A 23604-nucleotide genomic window follows, 5' to 3' on the forward strand; every position below is an offset into this window, starting at 1 on the left:
GCTCCTATAGATTGAGATTTTATGGGTACGGCCTGCAGTACCTATTTTCACTACATTCCACTTTACATTTATGTAAAAAAACATCGATCGCAGTCGTTAATCTGCCCACACAACAATTTCTTCAAGCGCGTCCTGTCTAAACTTGTGCAGATTTGGTGCACTCTGAACAACGCATGATCGGAAATGAAAAGAAAATTAAATGGAGAATTGCAACATATGACGCCACAAATTACCAGTCTGGTCAATTGAGCAGCATTGCCTGCAGTGTTTCACCTTATCAAATTCAAGTCACAAGCGCTGTACATGATGATAAAGTTTGCTGCACTGAACCGATTTGTGACGTGGTTTGCAAGCTGTTGCAGATATATATCACTGGACCAGAGTTGCACCAGGAAATGTTGAGTGTGTTGAAGTCAAATGAAGTTGTACTTTTTTTTTTCGACACCCGGCTACAAAAACAGCATCATGCTATAAGGCACAAAACATACAATGTTTTGGTATACACTCAAACCTCATTATAACGAAGTTACTACATCTTACACGAAATTAACTTCGGTTTATCCGAAAATTCGTTATAAACGTATAGTATTCCTAACACTGTATGTATTGGAAGACTATTCACATTTACTTCGTTATAACCAATATTTCGTTATATCCGTGTTCATTATATCAAGGTTTCAGTGTATGTATGCTGCAGGTGAAATTCCGAGATTCAGACATTTTATACTCCTAATGAACGACATATCGCCTTTCCATAATTCAAACATTCGGTTAATTCAAACTAATGTCAAACTTTTAATCTTTTTGCAAAATTTAAGCCAGAAGAGTGCAGCAGTAAGTGGAAAATTTTTTTTTTTCTACAACCCGACACCTCCCCTAAATCCTCAATGACACTGTCCTCAGTATTCCCGTCAACGTTTCCTTGAATCGCGACATCAACATGACATACATGCATGTTCTCTGTGCGTGGTGAAATCGCACTAATATTGTCACCCACCTGATTAACATCAGCGTTCCTGGGGAGCAACACTGCGATGTTGTCGGTGATCTTCTTGCTCAGCTCGAATGTCTCGTACGTGCAACAGGAGTCAAGGACAGAAGCATATAGCAGAATGGAACCAACACACTACACCATCGTACAGACTCTCATATGGGCCTCACTTGCATTTGTTGACATTGTGGCTGTCACTGTTTGACAAACTCCGAAGATGTGGCTGAAAAATATGGAGTGGCCACATTGGCCCCTCTGTCCCGACGTGGGAGCGGCCCGCATCAGTCCCGGACTGAATCGTCAGGACATCAATAGAGTTATTCATACCATACAAATTGGCGGCGTCTGTGACCTAATACCTGTTGAATTTGTTGGTATTGCAGTTCACTTATATCACTGTTTTACAACTCGTCTATCATGGTACTATGATCACGAAGCCAGGAGTGGCCACAAATTGGCAGAGTATGCTAGCTCTTCACATTTGCAATTTTTGTTCTCTGCACTGGTCAGACTGGCATGCGTCGCATGCCTACCAGCTTGTGCCCTCAGATCTCAAGTACATCACACAGAGAAGTGCCTTGCTTGGCTGGTTTTCACTGTTGTAATTGTGCTTTATGGCTTATATGGAAAGTGGACTGTAAAAGAATATTTCAGTGCTAAACAAGCCCTAGATGTCATCAGCTATAAACCCCGCCCACCGCCGGCGACCGCCATTTCGCCATGGCGTCCATGATGTCATGTACGACATGGAGCGGAGCCGTCGTCTTCCACCAAAGTTTCAGCCACCACAAATCATTCAATTTCAGCGCCAAGTTGAAGAAAGCTAAAATACCTAGATTTCACGCGCAGCTGACCACGGAACAATATCGTTTTCCGAAGTGCAGACGCTCGCATAGCAAGCTGCTCGTTACGCCACGGCTCGCGAGTGCACCAGTGTTGCCAGACTCTCAGCCGCTCGCGTGTTTGTAAAAATATTCAATTATAAATTAAGTGCTCGGCCAAATGTGCTAAAATTTCGCCAGCTTATTTGTGAACGCACAAGGATTAACCCACCTAACACGTATTATGACTGAAGATTGGGTGCCATGGCCCCTTTACTGATCCAAAGGACCTATGCCACAGGCTCAATGGCTTTGTAAAATACTGTGAAAACGGTTTTCAGGTTTTTTTTTTTAGAAACAGCGGCAAAAGGATATAAGTCAGGCTTCATGTCTTTGAGGTCGAAAGACCACTTCTGGTGGTACGAAGGCCCTCCCCAGGGAAGACTCAGGAAGACCACGTCGCCATGTAGTCGTGGAGCAACCTCCAGGAAGTCGCCGACAATGAAATCGATCTTGTCAGCCACGCCGTACACGGCCGCATTATGCCGCGCCAGCTCCACCTTCACGGGGTCGATGTCCACGGCTATGACTGCAAGAGAAGACACAATGCCAATTGGTGGCAATGCCGGAATGAACCATCACCATCGTAAGACGGCAAACCACAGGTACAGTAAATGGGTGATTTATGGCAGAATCTCGTTGATATGATTCCTTAAACATTTTGAAGACAGTAATAGGTTTTTCTTGTCTTCTTCCAGCCAATGTACCACAGAAGCAACAAAGTTTCGTACAGTTAATGCAATCACGTTTACACCTGAAATTGAATTATACAACTGCAGGAGTGGACTCTGATGGAGTGTCTAAAGCTCATGGCTTTGTATACCAGTGTATTCTAGCTTAAATAACATTTCCTCGGAGTAAGGAAAGAGCAGTTTTTTTTTTTTCCTTTTTACCTTCCATAAGACCATCTTACAGACGTTGAAAAGGAAAGTTTAGTGCAAACTGATGAGCCATTGAACTTTTAATCAGCAATTCAATGCAAATGCACATGCTGTGGTTCATGTGGGATCAAGTGGTGCTGGTCCACATGATGCACAGATAGTGCTTTAGATTAGAAAATATAGGTAGCTTGCACACCCAATACCTCCTTGGGTTTTACCAGGACTCAAGCAGCATGCACTGCATGCCAGTGGCATGCAAGCATCTTCAGCTCCCTAATCTAAAACCTTCATACCTGCGTTTCTGAAAACGACATTAAGAAAAAACACACACAGCATTCTGCATCATTTCACAGGCGCGAGGCTGTGACACTCATTGCATATACAGCTAAACTTTAATATAATAAAGTCTTAGCTGCAGCAAAAGGCTTTGTTATAACACAAGCTTCATTGCATAGAGGTCTCCGTCTTCTAGTACCACAAATGATGTTGGGCATATGTAAAACATTTTCGTTTCACCACCTTTTGCGTACGTACATTCGTGAAGGTATTGCAAGCGATTTGAGATTCAACAACCAGCAAAATGAGAGGAGAGTCACTGCGAAAATATCAGGAGCTCTATGCTTCACTGTGGCTACTGCTTAAGTAGTGGGCGTGTTTACCAAAGGCAAAATCAAAACCCGGCGATGCTGACCATAAATGGCCACTGAGCACTATGGAAACCATCATGTGCATATTGCAGGCTGATGGAACTGAAAGTGTGCAGGGTGGAAAAAAGCAAAAGAAATGCCATCAAAAAGCCCAGCAGTTGGTTACTCTGCACATTTGTGCAGTGCGGGTGTGCTGGTACGGTTGCGATAAGAAATTGTCACATGCTCGTGACAATGCAGTACGCAGAATCCAGAGCATTGAAAGTCGAACTGTTTAGTGGGTGAAGCTGTGCCCGGCACAACCGGGCTAATCACACTGCAAAACGATAGCGACAAGTGCAGTCATCAGTAGTCGCAAATCCGATCGGCGGTGAAATGTGTCAGCTTTTATGCATCACAGTAAGTTCTAGCGTTATCACTGATGCTCGCGTACAAACTGAAAGGTACTCAGACATACACGTTGGGCATGCAATATTTGTAGAACAGTCGGCGTCATTCGCGAAGCAGTATGGAAGTTGAGGTGTGGCCTGTGCCGAGCAATAAAGGGTGTCACAAAAAGTGGAAAAGGTGGTCCCCATGAAATAAAATGAAGCAAGTACACGTGCCAATATGTTATCTCAAGTGCTCATCACTATCACTACTTTTCTACCTTTCACATCAGTAGAATCAGCTCAAATCTGCCTTGTTTTCTACTGAAAACTTTGTCGTATTGAAACAGTGTCGCGAAACTACTTCATTAAATTGAGTAAAGCAACAGACGTGTTTCTACAGAAGCAAGAAACGTAAAAACAAGAAAAGTACATGGCACATCGCAAACTTCATTGTATACTGTGTAGAGGTTCGACAGTAGCAACTGTTGACTCACCACGCCGGCACACCCGGGCAAACTGGATGCTGTTGCCGCCAGCGCCACAAAAGCCATCGATGACAACGTCAGCCTTGCAGCGATCTGCGATGTGCTTGGCGATGTTCTCTGGCGTCACGGAAAACCAGGACTCTGGATGCAGAAAAGTACATAAAGTTAGTCAGTGCAGGATTGTGGCAAAGGTAACGATGAGCAACAGAGTTGGTTGTCAGCAATGTTATAAACCACCAATAAAGAAAAAGAAAATAACATGCTGCTTTTCGTACGGAGGAGGGAACCTGTTTTGAACTAAACCGTGTGCAAGTCTCGTCTCGCAAAAACACAATCTGCGTGGCAGGGTCACGCCGCGTGGCGCCAGCTCTCAGAGGCAGCGAAGTTTCTGGTTATTGAACTCCTGAGCGAGTGAGGCTGATCTTGAACACCCTCACATAAACGCCGCCATTTTTGCGGTAATTATACAGGTTAAATTGAACAAAAAATGTTTATGCACAGATGTTCTTTTACGTGACTAGCCCATTTAAGCATTTCTTTACTACTACGAAATTCGCGCATCTATTTTGCTAGCAGAAGCACACCATCAGAATTATTGTAAATTTCTTGATATTTCATTGATGCTTTCTTTGCGAATAGCGTTGATGATTGAATCTCATATTCTGTATAATGTCACATTGAGAAAAATGGCTTCACCATGTGTCAGTCAGAAGCCATCACACGTAACTCTAAGTGCAACTTTAAGCCACTATACCATTGCTAACGTCTGGTACATTTGTGCAAGTAATACTCGTTAAATCAGCATTTTGGGTATATTCGTTGTTTGGGTTAGAAGTTTTGTGTGAAACAAAAATTTCAGATTTGAATTATTGTTACTGTGGGTTCCTGCAGCAAAGACGCATCAATTAAAATTTATGATTGCGGAGTAATGGCAGAGGTAACGTCCGTTACTTTTTTTCGGTAACGGTAACGCGTTACATTTTTTTGTAGGTGACGTAGGGCGGTAACGCGTTCCTTTTTTTATAGTGTAACGAGTAACGTATTTAGTTACTTTTTTTCAGTAACGCCTACAACACTGCTAATGGGCAATGAGGGACCGAAGAGAGATTAGACACAGAGACCCCCAGTCTGCTTTTAGTTAACGTGCACGTTGCGAATCTTTATTGTTCAACTATGCACAAGAGAAATTTCCCACCGGCACTATACATTGCAGATCAAGATCCAGTGCCTATATATACGCAGTGGCCAGTGCACGGTTGTGCAGCACAAGCATTCGGTTTTTTTCAATCAAGAAACTCACTAGCAGGCACTGCATGCATCGGCGTTGTCTCTCGCAGGCGAGGGCACGTTTTCGTTTTCTGATAGCTGGTACTTCAGCGTTCATCGCAGAAAGAACGTTTCCATAGTCAACACGCGCCGTTCGCTCTCTCTCACCACACGGTGAGCGCAGAGGCGGTGGCGCCCTCTCTTGTACTCAAGCAAATGGACCGCCCCGCCAGCAGATGACGATGTACGCCGACACGGTGACACCCTAAAGTGCTTTGCCCCTAAAAGTGTCAAGCCGATGGTGTCTGCATTGCTTGCTCTTACATCGCCCTCCACGAGCACAGAACAAAGGAACCATCACTGTGTCACATTTTCACACCAATCAGGGCAGCCAAAAAGCTGCGCTGGTTCTTCAAATCCACTTTCGAGAGTTCTCCTATCCTGTGCGTGAGGCGTGCTTGTAATTCAAATCTTTGTTCACCTTCCACACCACAATTTTGAAAGGCAGAAAAAGTAGTCAGGAACGCCTATTAGGAATGATGCAGTGAGACAGAAATTTAGTAATGTTTTCGAATGCTATGCGAAATCACATGTCCGAACTTCCACAAGTGTGCAAGTAATTCTTCAGACAACGTTTACTAACTGACTAATTGCTGAAAGCAACATGTTTACCAGCATGTGCAAGGCTACCACTAACAAAATGCCATTCATTGGTCACAACTTTGTATCTAGTTTCACTTTCAAAAAAGAATAATGTAGTGTGGCCCCAGTTACTTGGGACACACTGTATGTGTGTGTGTGTGTACGTGTGTGTGTGTGTGTGTGATTGGATTGTTTTCTGTAAAATGTGCTATTTCGTTCAGCCACTATGATTATGAAGCTTCCATGTATACAGTGTGGCCGTATCTCCTCTTAAGCAGCACCCTGGCAGTTATCTTTTTTGCCGGTCGCGCCCACAACTTCGTTGTTACGGAATAAAAAATTAAATTCAGCGTCAATTCAATTCCTCACGTAAGATGCAACAGCAAAGAAAGAAAGCAAGCACTCAGTCACGTATCAAGAAGGGCCAAAACAGAGACGGAGCAGTCCAAAAGCTTACCTTCATCCAGCTTAATGCCTTTGTCAAACCGGGAGAAGAGCCTGTAGCGCTGCAACCAGTACTTGGTCAATTCCGGGTTGTCCTTAATGTAGCTAGGCATCGTTGCCTCGTCGGAAGGGGATATGGACAGCAAGTCTGCGTAACAATCCAGATGGCGGCGTAGCTCAGTCAGTCCACCGCACCGAGCTACTCTCTACACGACGACATTAGCGTGAAAGGGCCCCCTAACTAATGATGTATTACAGCACACACTTACACGACGGAAAAAAAAACAGCGACAAAGACAAGTGCTCCTTTTTACAGCGGAACCTCTTATGAGATCACAACAACAGCAGATTTTGGTGTCCATAACTGCTATCGTGCACTATGAGAAAAAAATATCCATGATCTAGCGGGATTTGACCCAGGCCTTCTGTTTGGCAGTCGAGGTTCTACCACAGAGCCACGCCAATGCTTGAAATCATTCGCAAAAAAAAAAGGCCTTATATAGCCGTCACGTCGAGAAAAGAATCACATAATCAGATATAATATAGTGTGGTAGAAGGTTAAAGAACAACCAGGCGTCGCACAATGTGAACTGCATAACGACTGAGTGGTTTAAAGCTTCCCACCCATCACAAAGGGCTCAGCCATAATTCTTTAGTGTCATCAGCCACAGCATCAACGAAGTGCACATAACGCCTTACAGAGGTGTAGCGGGTACTTTGCATAAGTAGTCACTCCAAGAGAGTTTACAATGGACTCAAGAAAGGCCACTCCTCCAGCTTTAGCTCTGCCTGTGCTACGTGTTCTGCACAGGCCTGGCATTTCTTTTGTCCACTGTGTAAGTGCCCACTGTAATACATCATGGATCCGCACCAACCAGCCCGGTCGGATACCTTGCCCCCTCATCAGGTTTAGGCATCGCGAACGAACAAATAGTGTGTAGACTGCTCAAGCCTACAAAGTACGAAACACCTGTGTGGTGCAAAGGTATTCGAAATTTAAAATTGAAGGCCGTTTGCACTCTCCGTTCAGAGGGAGTAGCACTTTTGAGAAAGAGTGACCCTCATGTGCTCAATACGATCCTCGACTTGGCGCTCTTATCTCATTCCATCGAGTTGAGTGCAGTTCCTCCCCTCGATTTAAAACGAAATGGCATACGTTTCTAAAATATGCTGTGGTGATACTAGGAAGCATGTAGACCAGTTTTGTTTAATAAGTAAAGTAAATAATTAAAAAGGAGTCAATATTATATTGCTAGAGTGCAATAGCGATAGCATCTTACTGTGAGGGAAAAAAAAAAGGAACGCTGATAGCCTAGGTGAACCCTGAGATGTTAAATGGTTCTAGAACATGGGCGTGAAAGTGACATGCACACATGCTTAAATAACGAATGTCACCTTAGAATGTCCTTGACCACGAGAAATGACTTTCATTCATCCGGTGCGGAGTGCATAACGCCACCAGTGGAAATGTCCATTGAAGCAAAAGGGCAAGAAGAAGAATGAAAAAGTAAATAAAAGAGGTGGGGCTTGTCGCATGACCAGACACGCTCCCTTGCCTCCTGCACTTGAGATAATGCAGGGGAGGTATGCTTGCGGAGGCTGGTCGAGGCAACGAAAGAACGTGTCTGCCTTGACAGTGACGCTCGGCTCCGGAAGACATGGTAACATGACAACTCTTCTGACATGACAACATGAAAACTTGAACATGGTTCAGGTTATAACACGGTTAAACTTCCAATCTGAATTTTACCACATTTTAATTTGACCTACGTTCAAACTAAAGCGTGCTTCAATTTCTTCTAACTTGAACTGCAATGAACTGACGTAAAATCTCTTTTGCCAAAAACAATCGCAAGACTTTTGGTTTGAGCTAGCTGGTACTGGTTCATAACTGAGGATACCTTTGGCACAAATCGAACGATGACACATTCGATTTGCGCCAAAGGTATTCTCAGTTATGAATCGCAAGACGGCTTCATATAGTTGCACCTAACAAACAGAATCCTCTCGGTTAATTTTGTCAATACTGACATGCGTCACCATCACAGCGATCCCACCATGCCAAAAGTGGGCAGCTAATGTCTGCAGACAGAACACCGACCAATTCTGTGCAGTACAGCATTGTGTGAAAGATGAGAAAGGCATCGTGTGGTACTCACGTCTCATGTCTCCTTCTTGTTGTTGTGCCGCTGTGCCTTGCTGACTGTTGTTGCCTTGCTTGCGCAACTTCTTGCGTTTCTTCTTGTTTGCCACGTGAGACTTGGCTCCTCCGGGACCCAACTTGATTCCCCTGAGTAGGCGGGAGTCCCAGTGGCAATGCTAGTATAGCACTCGCAAGCACCAACAGTGCATGCAGAATTCTAGTGATGACTAGTGTATATATACAGGGTGTCTCAGCTAACTTGCGCATAGTATTACAAAAACAAACAAACAAACTATCCATGCCGAATTGGCCCAATATTGTTCTGAGTCGCGCTCAGCACGTCAGGATATTTTTCCAATCTGCCAAGCTGGGTAATTAACAAATATTGCTTAATTAACTTTTTAATTAGTAACTCTAGCGATATATTTTCAATGTAGAACTTTTACCACCTGTTCTGAAATGTTGCAATATTTCATCCATGCTAAGATGACTGCAAATTCCAATATGCTGGGTAATTAACAAAGATTTCTTAATTAACCTTAAAAATAGTAACTAACAAAAATATTCAATAGATAAGATGTAACATTTATCCAGCAATGTTGGATTATTTCAACTATGCTAAGACAGCTGCCCTGTTTATTTTTTTTCAGGTTTTCTTTAGAGTGCGCTAAATTAAAAAGTATACTTACCCAAGTTAGTTTAAACATCCTCTATATTCTGTAGCGTAGACATCAAAAGCTATCAATAGGTCAGACATTACGGTCAACACTCCTTTTAAGGGCACAAAATTACTTCGGATGAAAAATAAGAAAGTTGGCCCACTTGTCATGTTACACTGAAACATCGCTAGTATACTGTATCCCTGACAATCATTCGGGTGCGCTTATCGTCCACACATATTGAAAACTCTCTGAAGTCCTTTGAGATCAAAATCACCACATACAAATGTCTTTAAAAAAAGTTAGGTTTAAGTTACTCACTTCAGGCTTTCCTTCAGAGACAGTCCGTAGGATATCAGGGCTTTGAATGCGTCTTCTTCGTCAGAGTTTATGTCCTCTTCGTGACTGAAAACACACAAACCATGAAACGTTTCAATGACAAAGTTCCTGGTGTCATATACTAATTACATCTTAAGACTGTGGGACACAAAAAATGCCCTGCATGTGGCTACACAAAATGCAAGCTGTGCATCCACGCACACTCAATCACTCAGTTTACTTCCCCTACTTGAGCTGCAAATGAACTGGTATCACAGCAATAAAAAAAAAGTAAATGGCAAGCACTGCAAACAAACTGTATCACCCAGACAAGCGATTCGTGTAGCGCTAAGCTGTGAAATGTTCCCTCTGTGAACAATAGAAATATGGTGAAAGCAGTGGCGTAGGCAGAAATTTCTTTGCGGAAAGGGAGGGGGGGGGGAACCCTTTTGGTCCGACATGGGGTCCAGGCAGGTAAAGGCCCGAACACACGTACGCGTTGTGGCGCGTCAACGCGTGACTTTTTGACGCGGCGTCGCGCCCTCTCCCTATGGAGAGGGAGGACGCGCAGCTTCGCGTAGCCGCGCGCCCTCTCTCCCCATAGGGAGAGGGCGTGACGCCGCGTCAAAAAGTCACGCGTTGACGCGCTGCAACGCGTACGTGTGTTCGGGCCTTAAGTGTGGCCAAGTGTCATTTTATGCTCTGTATCCCATGGGAGAAAAAAATTTCGAGGGAGAGGGGGGGCACGGGCCCGGTGTCCCACCCCCTGGCTATGCCACTGGGTGAAAGAGAAACATGGCCATGTGATGAGCTCCTTTGTAGAGGCAATAAATCCAAATGAACTGGGAGAGTTACGAGGTCATAGAAAGACTATACCAATCCTATGTCTTGCCTTTACACCCTCCGCATCTATTCATCCACCGTGAGGGCAATTTTCATCACTGACGGAACGGGTACTGCCCAAAACCTCCCCAAGATTCAAGCAAAAAAAAAAAGAGAGAATTGCTTCAAAACAAACTGAGCTGTCAGGGCCCTGCACATACAAAGATGTGAGCCGTGGGCTAATCCCGGTCGAGATAGGGCGCGCGCGACCGCTCAGAGTGCGCAGTTCCTGCCGGAGCCCCGCCTCCTCCGGGACAACCCCCCCCCCACCCCCGCACAGCACATTCTTGAGCCGTTCCGCGCGACGATAGAGAGCCAGCGCGTTTCCTGTCCACTTGAGGCGCGATAGTCGGCTGCCCTCGTACGCTTTCACTCGCACATAACACACACGAGGCACGAAGCGATGTCATCGCAACTTAAAAAATATGCGGGACATGACGGCGACGCCGACGGCAAAAACGCGCCTGGAGTTTCCGTATAATTGCTATCGCAATAAAACCGGCGGGTGCGCAAAGAAAATGGAATGGCTGCCGTGGACATGAGGCGCGGCCATCTCTCCCTCACGGGGCCCATGTGCTTCCGCTCGACACCTACCTAGTCCTTCCTGCCGCCATGACGAACCGACGCAGTACCATGCTACCTTTAGGGAGAAGCGGCTTCTTTTAATGAATGGGGAGTTCCTACCACGCCCTCTCCCCCCCACACACACACACGAATACATAGGGGAGAGCAAGCAAACTGGTAACCGTTGATTATATTTCGGAGTCACTGAACACCTGACACGAACAAGGCTTCACGAAATCCAGTGCAGCACCGAAACTGACGAGTTCGGAATGCAGATTCCAAAATTTTGTAAATAGGCTTTCCTGCAAAGTTTGCTGTCCAGCCAAAAATTGGTTCAGAGGCTGTATTTTCGCGCTCCAAGTAAGCTTCCCCTTCACAGTGAAACCGCAAGAGCACCAGCAAAGGTTTCTCAAAAGTTTTTCTGATGGCGTTTTTATCTCGTCGGTCCGGAGCAGGATTTATCACTTGCTCCGCCCCCCAATTCGCGGATTCGGGAAGAAACAGGACGAGCAACATACGTCACTTCCGTCATTCTGCGAGCAACCTTGGTCTTTCTTTTCAGCAGCACTCAAGGTTGCCCGTAGAAGCGAGTAGAATGCCTTTCCTTCCTTGAAAACTCGGCGCTCGCCACTTTCCTGTCAAGAATACCATGTTACGTTGATAACACGCACGCCGTTCGTTACCTGGAAGTACCGGGCGCGGGGCGATAATGCGAGGAAAGGCATTATCGCCCCGACAGGTGACTCATTAACACAGATAAGTGGGCGAGTTGGTTTGGGTTTATAATGAAGACAGCGCATGTCCCGTCTTCATCTCGTCCTTTGTGTTCGTCTTAGCGCTGCCCCTTTGTCCCTTCATTGTGACTATTATCGTTGTGGGACAAAAACACACCCTTCTTACTCGCTCTATTTTTAGAGTGTACAGAGCGGAAGCAGGAATAGTTTCCCGAACCGGTTTACTTTATCGATAATTTCCTTGTTTGCCTTGCTTAAGTAAGTACTACTTTGGAAAATCGACGAACCCAGCTTTGAGAGATAATATCTGGGGTTTAACGTCCCAAAACCACGATATGATTATGAGAGACGCCGTAGTGGAAGGCTCCGGAAATTTCAACCACCTGTGGTTCATTAACGGCCTCAAACATCTTCGCCTCCATCGAAAATGCAGCCGCGGCGGCCAGGATTAGATCCCGCGACCGTCGGGTCACCATAACCACTAGACCACCGTGACGGGGCCAGCCTTGAAAGTCGCGTCCGGAAGAAGATAAACTTTGACGAACACACACGCTGCGACTATTTTTCAGGTCGTCGACCTTTTGTCGGTGAAGGCATCCCAACACCACAAAAGTATATATAGGCAAACAAAACTGAAAAAATTCGGGGGCTACACCCCTGGCTACGCCCCTGGTATCTGTGTACCCTATTTCCGTAACTTGCTAAAACTCTCTAGTAGTTGCTGCTAGTCCCAGCGTGTGTGTTCGTCAAAATTTCTCTTCTTGTGTACGCGTCTTGGAAGGCTGGATTCGTCGATTTTCCCAACTATATGTGCCAACAGACCCAACACCAGACTCTTCTAAATACTACTGAAATTTAGTTGGAGACTAAAACAATTACGGGAAGTCCTACGTAAAATAAAATTGTTCAATATTTTTTAATGTAACAATTGTTCAATTGTTACAATATTTTTTTCTTCTCATTTCTTCAACAACGCACATCTTCTGCACGCCTGTTTTCCGAAGTAAACATGGCATATCCCTGACGTGCGTTGGTCCGTGTGCGGCCGCCATCTCGCCGCTCAGTTCTCCAAGAAAAAAATATACTCCAAGTGCGACGCTGAACAATCGAAATGCCTCTCTCCCATTCGCATTCTTCGTGTGTATGTTTTCTAAACCCGTTAACGGTGCCCGCAAGCAAAACGGCCGAGACAGACGGTACGATTTTTCATCCGATGCGGCGTCCGGCGCGGCGATGCGGCAGCCGGAACGATGACGTTTTGTGACGTTTCATCGCATCGGATCGCCGCATCGCATGTCCGGCGTGTATCCAACCGGGCAGATATTTTCGCCGCCGCATCGGACCGTCGGAAGGCCGCAGCCAATGGCAGCTCGGGAGACGTGTGTCGTCACGCCGCTGGTGGCGCCCTCTCCATGTCGCCGCTCCGGTCACCGTGGCCAAGGCAGCCAAGGCGCGTCGGTGTAGTGGAGCCTCGGAGCTAGAGATGGGCAAAGCGGCTCACTTGAGTGAGCGGCTCCGAACGGCTCAGCTCACTTAAGTGAACCGGCTCACTTGAACGGCTCACCGGTTCACGGTTCACCCTAAATCGACGAAGGAAGGGAAAACACTAGGAGGGAGAGGAGGCAAGAAGGAGGCTGCCTTCCCCCTCCTGGAATTTCGCGGCGTGCGCTGGTCGCTGCTGGATGCCTCCGCTCCCCCCCCCCCCTTCGCTTATGCACCCCTCTGCAAAATGTTCTGGAGACGCACTCTGTTTTGGCAGTCACAAAGTACCTCCGAGCGCCGAGTCTCCTCCCGGGATCTGACAACGGCACATGTTTAAGCGTGGTGCGTGTCCACGACAGGCGAGGATGCTGCGACTACGTTGATTGTCCCTTCTCCAATGTTTTGGCTGTGACCACTGTAGCTGCGACTGTTGTGAGCAAGGACAAAAGGGCAGTTTCTGTCATCCCCAATAGATGGCGTGAAAGCCAGCGTAATGGCAGTATTGGTGGCAGAAAACTAGAGAGAAAGGACAAAAATAAATAATGGGGAAAAAAAATAAGGACATTCTGCCGTAAAGGGCACAGAACGAAGCTGAAAACTTAAGGTTTTTTTTTTGTCTTCTGGAGTAAAATAGTTTTAATTGAAGTAAAGACACTAGGCCAACGCTAAAAAAAAAGAAAAAGAGAGTAAAGGTTTTCTTTTTTTTTTTTTTCGAGCCTGGTGGCACACTTGTCACCGCCCCGTTATAAAGGGGACGCTCATAGCATCCATCCATCCATCCATCGTTAACGTAGCGTACCTCTATCATGGAACGCGAACTCGAACGAAGCGGCTCGACCGGTTAAACGAACAACAGGTTCAACACGGCTCACTGAGCGAGAGAGAACCGGCTACCGACAATGCACTACTGTACCGCCACCTTAACCCGGCTCATGCGCTCACCGGCTCACGCTCATCCCCGGCTCTCTGAGCATCTGAGCAGATTGGTTCAGCACGGCTCACTGAACGAGCGAGAACTGCGAGAACCGGCTCTCCCCCTTTCCCAAAGAACCGCCGCTCACTTTTACTGAGCCGCGGATCACCCGCTCTTTTAAAAGAGCCGCTCAAAAGAGCCGGCTCGCTCCTGAGCGACCCATCTCTACTCGGAGCATTTGCCGACATCGCCGCTCGCGGCGGCGTGATAAACATCGAGTACATTTTGTTTGTGACGTGAAATAATTCCTGATTGAATAAAGTGATGTTTGAAGTGTGCCATTTCTGCAAGACAGTGCCCGTTTCCAAACCACTAGCGAGATCGCGAGCAGCGATGCAAGGCCATTCCGCGGGTAAACACAGCGACACCGTCGTCTTGGCGAGCCGGCTCGCTTCGCTTCCACCTTTGCTCTTCACATCGATGACGTCGAGAAAGTTAATAGCGTATGCTAACGCGTTACATGCGAGTACAAAGCTTAATCGTGTTGGCAAAAACAAGCGCTCTATGACGAGCTCACGTGTGATCGCGAGCGGCGTAGGCGACGGCCGGCGTCCGCCATGCTAGGCCTACCTCTCGGGGTCGTGAGTCACGGCGAGCTGTAGCGATGTGCTTGTCGTTCGCGAAGGCGTAGTTTCAGTGATTATTTTCAAATAGAACGAAGCGTGGCTGTGCAAAGTTGTTTGTTTTGTGCTTCATTACAAGGATACGAAGTCCTCCGAGTGTGCATGACGAGACACCGTATGTGGGCGGAGCGTACGGCCGATCGCTCGTTCGCCCCGTGTGTGCTGAATCGTCGTACGCCGCACGCCGGATCGGAGGCAAAATCGAACCATCTGTTTCTTGCACGACAGTGCGGAAGCCCCGCCTCCGTAGCCTTCGCTCCACTGCCAAGATGAGCTGTCCCCGAGTACAGCAGAACGAATTATTGTCCCCGCTGGCCAACCTTGCGTCCCCCCCCCCTTTTTTTTTCGCTCTGTACCGCAGAAAAGCCCATTCTCCACATGAAAACAGTCGCTCCGTAAGGAACACTACCGACACGTGGCACAACTAAGCCTCTCAACCACGACGGATCCATAGCAAGCAAAAAAAAAAAGAATATGCACGCACGCGGCTTCCATAACCTATAATCCCAAAAAGCCTGCGTAGGTTATGCAAAACCCAAGGTCCTTTGATGAAGTTTCATAAACAGCGCAAGAAGCAATACACACGATAGCGCCGACCTCCTAGTTCCGTCCTCGGCGCTGCTGAAGAACTTTTTCAACCATCAGCTGGCCAGAGTAACACCATGCAGACTGCCCCTTGAGACGTTGAGCGGCAGAACCCTGTCTAACCCTTTATATTACTTCAACTACCAGGAGCAAGCTGGCACAAGTATTTCGTTAAAACGATATGCCCAAACGAGATCGCATCGAAACTCACCTTCTCGCGATCGTTGCACGTTCAAGCAGCGTGTCAGCATTGAGAAACACAGCGTCCCTTCCCGGCAGAAGACTTGTCGTGATTGTCAGTACGGCGAACGAGGTTGTCTTTTTAAGGTGGAGATGTGACTCATCGATGACGTGTTTAAAAAGAGGGGGAGGAGGTTTGCCCCCTTAATTGTTCCCCTTTGGGCGCCGAAATCATTGGACGACGCTTGTTCACCCTGCCCAACTAAGTTCACGGACATAATACCCATGACACACGGACAAAGGTAAAGCACTTCGCAGTAACCCCATTTTGTTGCTCTGAAGGACCCTTTGCAGGTGGTTCGTGGCTTCAAAGGTCAACTCCGGATCCTCAGATGAAGGGGTATTCAGACGGGGGAGGAATGCTCGGGGGAGACGGGGGGATTGCGTATCACATGACCGCGATGTCACGGATTAGCGAGTGGGCGTGACCCCCCCGCGCCTCCTCGGAGGAGACGGGGACGTTTTCCCTGAAAGGACAAACGATCCCCCTGCGGTGGGGGATGTGGCGGAATTTCGGGCTCTTGTTTGGCCACATTGTTGCACTTGCTCCTGCAGAGAGCGGCAGTGGGTGTCCAGTACAGTGTACTGTAGTGTCCAGTCTGCAGCTGGATGGTCGTCTGCAGCTCGTCAAACGGGTGGTGCAAGCCACCAGAGTAGTCTAGTAACACTGGTCTCCCCCTCCGTTTGCCTCGTCCGTGTGAGTGGGGGGCATTTGTGGAGACTTCTCCTCGCGAGTTGACGTCACTAGGCTCCGCCTTTACCCCCCGAGCATTTCTCCCCCGTCTGAATACCCCTTGAACGCCGAAAAAAAAAAAAGACGCATTTTGAGAAGCCCTAGCGTGCCCAAATTTGGTCAGATTTAAACGGGGTTTTCGGCACTGCATTCATTTTTAGTATATCGAGGAAATGTTGCGGACAGATATTTTCCTCGGGCTTTCATTTTTTTACAAACCAGAGGCAAATATCCATAAAAATTGTACATTTTAACGTCTCGCTCTTTCTTGTTGCCTCCTGAAGAAAATAGCTTAGTTATCTAAATTTCTTCCGCAACATTTCCTCCCTTTTTATTTCCTTATTGTTATGGTATGATTGTCATGCATGTCAAGCCCCTGATTTCCATTTTACAGGCTTTGAAAGTTCTGTGTGTACTTTGTCTGGATTTAAAATTCGCGCCATATTTAAGAGGCGCGACGTGGCTCCACTCCACCTGGTATCGCCTATATTCCGCGATCCTACACTCTACCACCAGCTTCTCGTATGGTTGTATTCGTGCGCTGCGTAGAAAAGTAAGGGACTTGCTAAGTGAGCTTGAAACAGGCTTCGGTATTTTTTTTTATCGTTTTTTGTAGGGGGAGGGGGGCTGTGCTGCCTCTTTTCCTCCCGAGCGTGTTCCCCGCGACAATGAAGTGGAATGGGAGGCTAATGCAGGTGTGTGACCCAAACACAAAGCAGCGTTTCTTCGGCGTCGGCATCGCGACAGCGTTTTGGCTACGAGCACTTCATATAAGCAGCGTGCCGAGAGGCCCTTGGTGCTCAGGAAACTGCCCCGTGTCCATAGCTAATCGTCCTATTGAGCGCTCGCAGGAATTTACTGCGGTTGCAAGGGGGACAGTGGCGGCATCTGCAGCAGAGACTAGCCAAGAGGCTCGTGTGCTTTCGCTCAGTTCTGTCGGTCAGGAATACGCAGAAGCGCGACATCGTGGCTGTTTAGAAACGCCATAGGCAAGCAGCCAAATCTCGCGGCAGCGAGATCGGCTGCCGCGAACTGCTTCTTCAAGGCGCCAAATACACATGCGTAGATCAGAATAAGCTTTATTCATTGGAAAGAAAACATTATTTGATGTTGAGCGGCCACTGTCAAGTGTATGACTGGACACATGTCTTTCACAACATGGAAGCTCGGGGAGATGGTGCTGGCTCATGCCTCGCCAAGTTACCGTATTTACTCGAATCTAAGCCGATATTTTTTTCGAAAAAACGATGTGCGAAAGTGGGGGGGGGTCGGCTTAGATTCGAGTACAATGAATAGGTTTTTTTACTTTTCTGGTCTTGCGAATTTCGGGGGTCGGCTTAGAATCGGGGCCGGCCTAGATTCGAGTAAATACGGTACTCGGTCTTCATGCTCGACCACCTTAGATGTAATTTCTAAACAGTTTTATACTTCATGTTGTATCCTTGATAAACATTATCCTCGCGTTTTTCTTTTTGGCCAAACATGCTGTATGTATATATATATATATATATATATATATATATATATATATATATATATATATATATATATATTCATTCCACGCAATACTACGAATCTTTTTTGTGCCACCGAACATTAGGTTTTAGTACACACAGAGTTTAAATTAATTTGTTTTCTTAAATTCTAAAACAAGGAGCCGGTGTATAAATGAACGCCTAAGGGAACACCAGCAGTCGATAAAGAACGGGCAAGGATCTAATTTGCCTCTTCACTGCAGCCTGTGGCAAACCGCCTCTGCTGGCGACAACGGGAATCATGAGGCGTAGTCAGAACCATAGCCTCCTATGTCAGAACCAATTGGCACGTGAGCTGGTTGAGGCTTTCTTCCTCACGAAAAGAAGATACATTTGCGTCAGTGATACTTCCATAAGATTGTACGATAATGAAAGCTGGTTCCTCTCATGCGCGTAGATTAATTTGTGGTTTGTGTCGTATAAATGTGCGTTTTATGTTCAATAAAATCCAGTCGCGAGTCTCACTTCCTTCCTTGTTCACTTCCTTGTCCGTGTTTCCTTTGCGCAGCAACATGCATTATTGATGCCATCTCTCGTGCGTGTTCCACGCGACAGTGTTGTGTTATGCGTGGCTAATTCAGGCGTGTCGCCCAAACACAATGCAGTGTTTTTACGGCGTCTCGACAGCGTTTCGGCTACCAGCTCTTTCTCTAAGCAGTTGGCGAGAGATCCTCGGTACTCAGAGATCTTTCCCTACCCGTAGCTAATCGTCCTATTCGGCACGCGCAGGGATCTGATGTGGTGGCAAAACTAACAGCGGCGGCACCTGCAGCAGAGACTTCAATGCTTTTGCTGCCTTGAGCAGGCAAATGGATAAAAAAGCGCGATCGGCTACCGCGAACTGGTCCTTCCAGGCACCAACGGCACATGCGTAGGTCAGAACAAGCTTTGTTTTTTTGGAAAGAAAACATTCACTGAAAAGTGTATGACTCGACACGTGCTCCTTTCACAACGTAACAACGTGGGGTGATAAAGCTGGGACATTCCTCGGGAACTGACCCCGTCTTCGCGTTCGACCACCTTCGATGTAATTTTTAAACATTGTCCTCGCTTGTATGTAGCGAACTTCTTTCCGTTCGCCATCCTAAATTTCCAAACGCTAGCCTAAAGCGTGCTGTATGTAATATATAAATCTGGGAGAAGCGCACAAGATAACAAATATAATAAAACAGTAGAAGCGTACAAATCTTTTATTTTGAATTTTCTTACAACCGTATAACTGATCACGTAGCGCAAAATTTGACACAGGACAAGAGAGGGGCACGAAGACGTCCTGTTTCAAATTTTGCGCTACGTGATCAGTTATGCTTTACCAACATGCCCAACTTCATACTCTTGTCTTACAACAGTAATGTTCTCTAAGTAGCCATTCCATCTAATCACCAAAGTTGTCTAGATGGCACAGAAGCAGATCAAAGTGTCCCCGAGAGAAAACAACGTAAGCCGTGCCCGAAAAAAAGAATTTTTTTACAAACGTTGCTTTTTACGGCATAGTCACTTGTGAATCGCGATAAGAGGGTTCTGCGTAAAAATAATAGATCTAGTACCTTGTAAATACCAATTAATCACATTTCATTCAGGAAGTTGGAGGGGGCACCAGAACTAATCTGATGTCACCGTTTCTTGCTCCGCGCGTTCGAGCAAGAGTTCACCCTGCGTCTCAACCAGTTTGTTCACAAAGATGGCGGCCACGGTGACGTCAATGCAAGCTATGCATTCCATAGCCTCTGACAATAAGCGGCAGAGAACTGTGAAGAGAGGTCACTACCCATTGTTTGGGTTACCGCGGGAGCAGTGTGGGGTACGGAGAAGTTGGAGGGGATGGCTTACACCGCAACGGTACGGAGAGGACAAAGCGGCAAAACCCCTCCATCGCATTTGCTACGGCTATGCTGGCGGAAACATAGGAGCGTTCACCCTTTTTTGAGGCATTCCCGGGCAAGTTTCAAACAGCACTACTTTTCGCGCGCGGAATGACCTTTTCGCACGCTTTCATGACCTGGTGAGATTTACACGCCTAGAGTGTACTCTTAAAGGACCCCTGACACCAAAATTGAAACCTCGAGATCTTTGTGTTGTTTGACTTTCCTGTATACGGGGGCACATCTGACCGATTATTAGTGACGAACGTTGCCTTTAAGATATCTTAATTTGGTTTTAAAGTAAACGTGAGTGCTCACTTGAGTTGGCTGCACCTTGCGACATCCTGGTATGACGTAGATAGAGGCCCCGTGTGACGTTCCACGAGTAAAGCAAGTATTGTGGACGTCACAGAAGGTTTGCGGGGCGCGCGTGCACAATACGACCACTGGCACCCGGCGAGGCCTATTGTTCCTCCCCCCTCTGGCTCTGTTGTCGGGCTGCTCTCGAGGTAGTTTTCGTGAGGGGACACGCGCTTAACAGGTTTAACCCATACCGAGGCACCCACATACTTTCAATCTCTACCACGCGCGGGGCCCCGATTTGAAAACCGCGCTGTCAACGTCACCACAGCTTGAGTGCACGTGGTCTTTGACGCTCCCCCGCATGGGGCGCCAGTTTCTTGTGGTTTTTAGGCGGGCGTTTTGAAGTGATGCTAAAATGGTCACAATTAACTACGCTAGAATTAGTTGTACGATACGCTAGAGCATTTACGATTTAATTTAGAGATTACCAGACACAAAGCTACAAATTACAGCAAAAAAGTCACCAACAAAAATTTCGCTGTCAGGGGTCCTTTAACTCCTTTTTATGGTGTGTAAGTGCTGCCATCTATGGACACAAAAAGTTCAAATCTGAGTTGCTTTGGAGCTGGTGAGCCCTCTTAAATCCTCTAGCCGTCCATTGTCCTGTTGACCGTCCGCCGGTCGCAGGTGTTGGAAGCGCCATTGTCTGTCCCTTCCATCGCCCTCAGGAATGCTGCTCTCAGTCGTTAAGCAGCGTGACGGCATGACGACTGGTGTCAGCTGTCGGGGCCAGCTGGGCGAAGACGCCGTTTTCCAAGGACCCTCTTTGTTGAAAAGTCGGCAACATTGTGGCCTCTGTGCTGAGGCACAACAGTACACAGGCCTCCAACATCTTCGCCTCCATCGAAAATGCAGCCGCCGCGGCCGAGATTCGATCCAGCGACCGTCGGGTCAGCAGTCGAGCGCCATAACCACTAGACCACCGTGGCGGGACCAGCCTTAAAAGACGCGTACGGAAGAAGATAAACTTTGACGAACACACACGCTGCGACTAGCAACCACTTTCCAGGTCGTCGACCTTTGCCGGTGAAGGCACCCAAACACCACAAAAGCTTTTTTCAAAAATTACAGTATATTAACTCTTGACAGTGGGGTTGTCACGCCTCATTGTTGCCCGTCAGCCCATGCATTGTTACCGAGACACTTGTCGTTTGGGGTACGCATTGTCACTTGAAAGGGGAGCGGCAAAAGCACAACCAGCGGGAAAGGAGGAACGCTACCGTACTGCCTTAAACTTGCTAAAACTCTCTAATAGTTGCTGCTAGTCCCAGCGTGTGTGTTCGTCAAAACTTCTCTTCTTGCGTACGCGTCTTTCAGGCAGGCCCAACATCAGACTCTTCTAAATACTACTGTAATTTAGTTGGAGACTAAAACAATTACGGGAAGTCGTATGTAAAATCAAATTGTTCACTTTACAATCATTTTTTTCTTCTCATTTCTTAAACAACGCACGTCTACTGCACGCCTGTTTTAAGAAGTAAAAATGGCATATCCCTGACGTGCGTTGGTCCGTGTGCGGCCACCATCTTGCCGCTCAGTTATCCAAGAAAAAAATATACTCCAAATGTGACGCTGAACAATCGAAATGCCTCTCTCCCATACGCATTCTTCGTGCGTATGTTTTCTAAACCCGTTAACGCTGCGAGCTAGCAAAACGGCAACCAGAAATGGAATCGGCTGCAAGCTGCCGTACTGCTAGCGGAGCGACACGACTGTGCGGAAGCCCCGCCTCCGTAGCCTTCACTTCACTGCCAAGATGAGTTGTCCCCGAGTACAGCAGAACGAATTATTGTCCCCGCTGGCCAACCTTACGTTTCCGCCCCCCCCCCCCTTTTTTTTGGCTCTGTGCCGCAGTAAAGCCCATTCTGCACATGTAAACAGTCGCTCCATAAGGAACTCTACCGACACGTGGCAAAACTAAGCCTCAACCACGACGCATCCAAGCAAAGAAAAAAAAGAATATGCCCGCACGCGGCGTCCATGCCCTATAATCCCAAAAATCCTGCGTAGGTTATGCGAAAACAAAAGGTCCCTTGATAATGTTTTATGAACAGCGCAAGAAGCAATACACGCGATAGCGCCGACCTCCTAGTTCCGTCCTCGGCGCTGTTGAAGAACTTTGTCAACCATCAGCTGGCCAGAGTAACACCGGACTGCCCGTTGAGACGTTGAGCGGCAGAAGCCTGTCTAACCCTAAACACTGTTTAATATATATTACTTCAACTACCACGAGCAAGCTGGCACAAGTCTTTCGTTAAAACGATATGACCAAAACGAGATCGCATCGAAGCTCACCTTCTCGCGGTCGCTGTACGTTCGAGCAGCGTGTCAGCATTGGAGAAACACAGCGTCCCTTCGCGGCAGAAGCCTTGTCGTGATTGTCAGTTAGTGAGCGAGGTGGTCTTTTTAAGGTGGCGATGTGACTCATCGATGACGTAGATAAAAAGAGGGGGAGGAGGAGGTTACACTCACTGTTCCCCTTTAGACGCCGAAATCATTGGACGATGCTCGCTCGCCCTCCCCAGCTAAGTTCACGGACATAATACCCCGATACACCGACAAAGGTAAAGTACTCTGCAGTGAACCCCTTTTTGTTACTTTGTTTACTTTTTGTCGTATGTTGTCTGAAGGGTCCTCTGCAGAGAGACGTTGCGCAGGTGACACGCGGCACCTAAAGTCCCTAGATTTTTCCTTTTTTTACCTAAATACCGACAACTGCCTCCTCGCCCGGCACTCTCTCAAGCTCAGCTGGCGTCTGCCGCCCTTTTCTTCCCAACTTGGAAGATTTACAAAGCCACGTGCGTTTAAGTACATTAGCCACGCATCTTTCAGCGGACAATATGCTAACGCGACGCGCCTTTCTCCTCCCGCCACTCCCTGTCATTAGTGAGCGGGGAACGCGTTTCACCTGGTGCTGGAAAAAAGTTAGGAAGAACATGGCTACCGAAAACGAGCGTCAGCCAATGAGATTCGTCGGCGGCGCTTCAATGGTTGTCGGTACTTAAGAAAGAACAGGGGAAAATCTAGGGACTTTTTCACGTGACGTCACAGACAGGTTTTCTGCGCTGGGTACCTCAACATGGCGGCCACCGTGACTTTTTATATCATTAGAAAGTGTCAGTGCGGGGGAGGACATAATCGTTCGGTCCCCGCGTTCTTTTGTACTCTCCCCGCTTTCTTCTGTTCGCCCGCCGCGCCAAGGGGGAACACCAAAGAACGCGAGGGGGCAGGATGGACGCGTGGCTGTCAGGCAGGATGGACGTGTTTTTCGAGAGCTCCGGAACGACAGCGACGGATAAG

At 47.2% G+C, this 23604-nt stretch overlaps 1 protein-coding gene across 2 annotated transcripts in view; it reads right to left on the reverse strand.

Annotated features, from left to right (window-relative positions):
* LOC119371668 (uncharacterized) overlaps positions 1-23604 on the reverse strand; it is a 44680-nt gene that overhangs the window by 1707 nt on the left and 19369 nt on the right. Inside the window, exons 6-11 of one of the 2 annotated variants that reach the window (XM_037642111.2) lie at positions 9732-9815; positions 8768-8898; positions 6622-6756; positions 4266-4397; positions 2188-2401; positions 998-1076 (exon numbers count right to left, since the gene is read on the reverse strand). In XM_037642111.2, the coding sequence (XP_037498039.1) occupies positions 998-1076; positions 2188-2401; positions 4266-4397; positions 6622-6756; positions 8768-8898; positions 9732-9815 (775 nt within the window). Of the gene's footprint in view, positions 1-997; positions 1077-2171; positions 2402-4265; positions 4398-6621; positions 6757-8767; positions 8899-9731; positions 9816-23604 lie in introns of both variants that reach the window. The other variant, XM_049419911.1, reaches the window with a different exon arrangement.

Source organism: Rhipicephalus sanguineus, chromosome 10 (assembly GCF_013339695.2).
Source record: "Rhipicephalus sanguineus isolate Rsan-2018 chromosome 10, BIME_Rsan_1.4, whole genome shotgun sequence".
Lineage (NCBI taxonomy): Eukaryota > Metazoa > Arthropoda > Arachnida > Ixodida > Ixodidae > Rhipicephalus > Rhipicephalus sanguineus.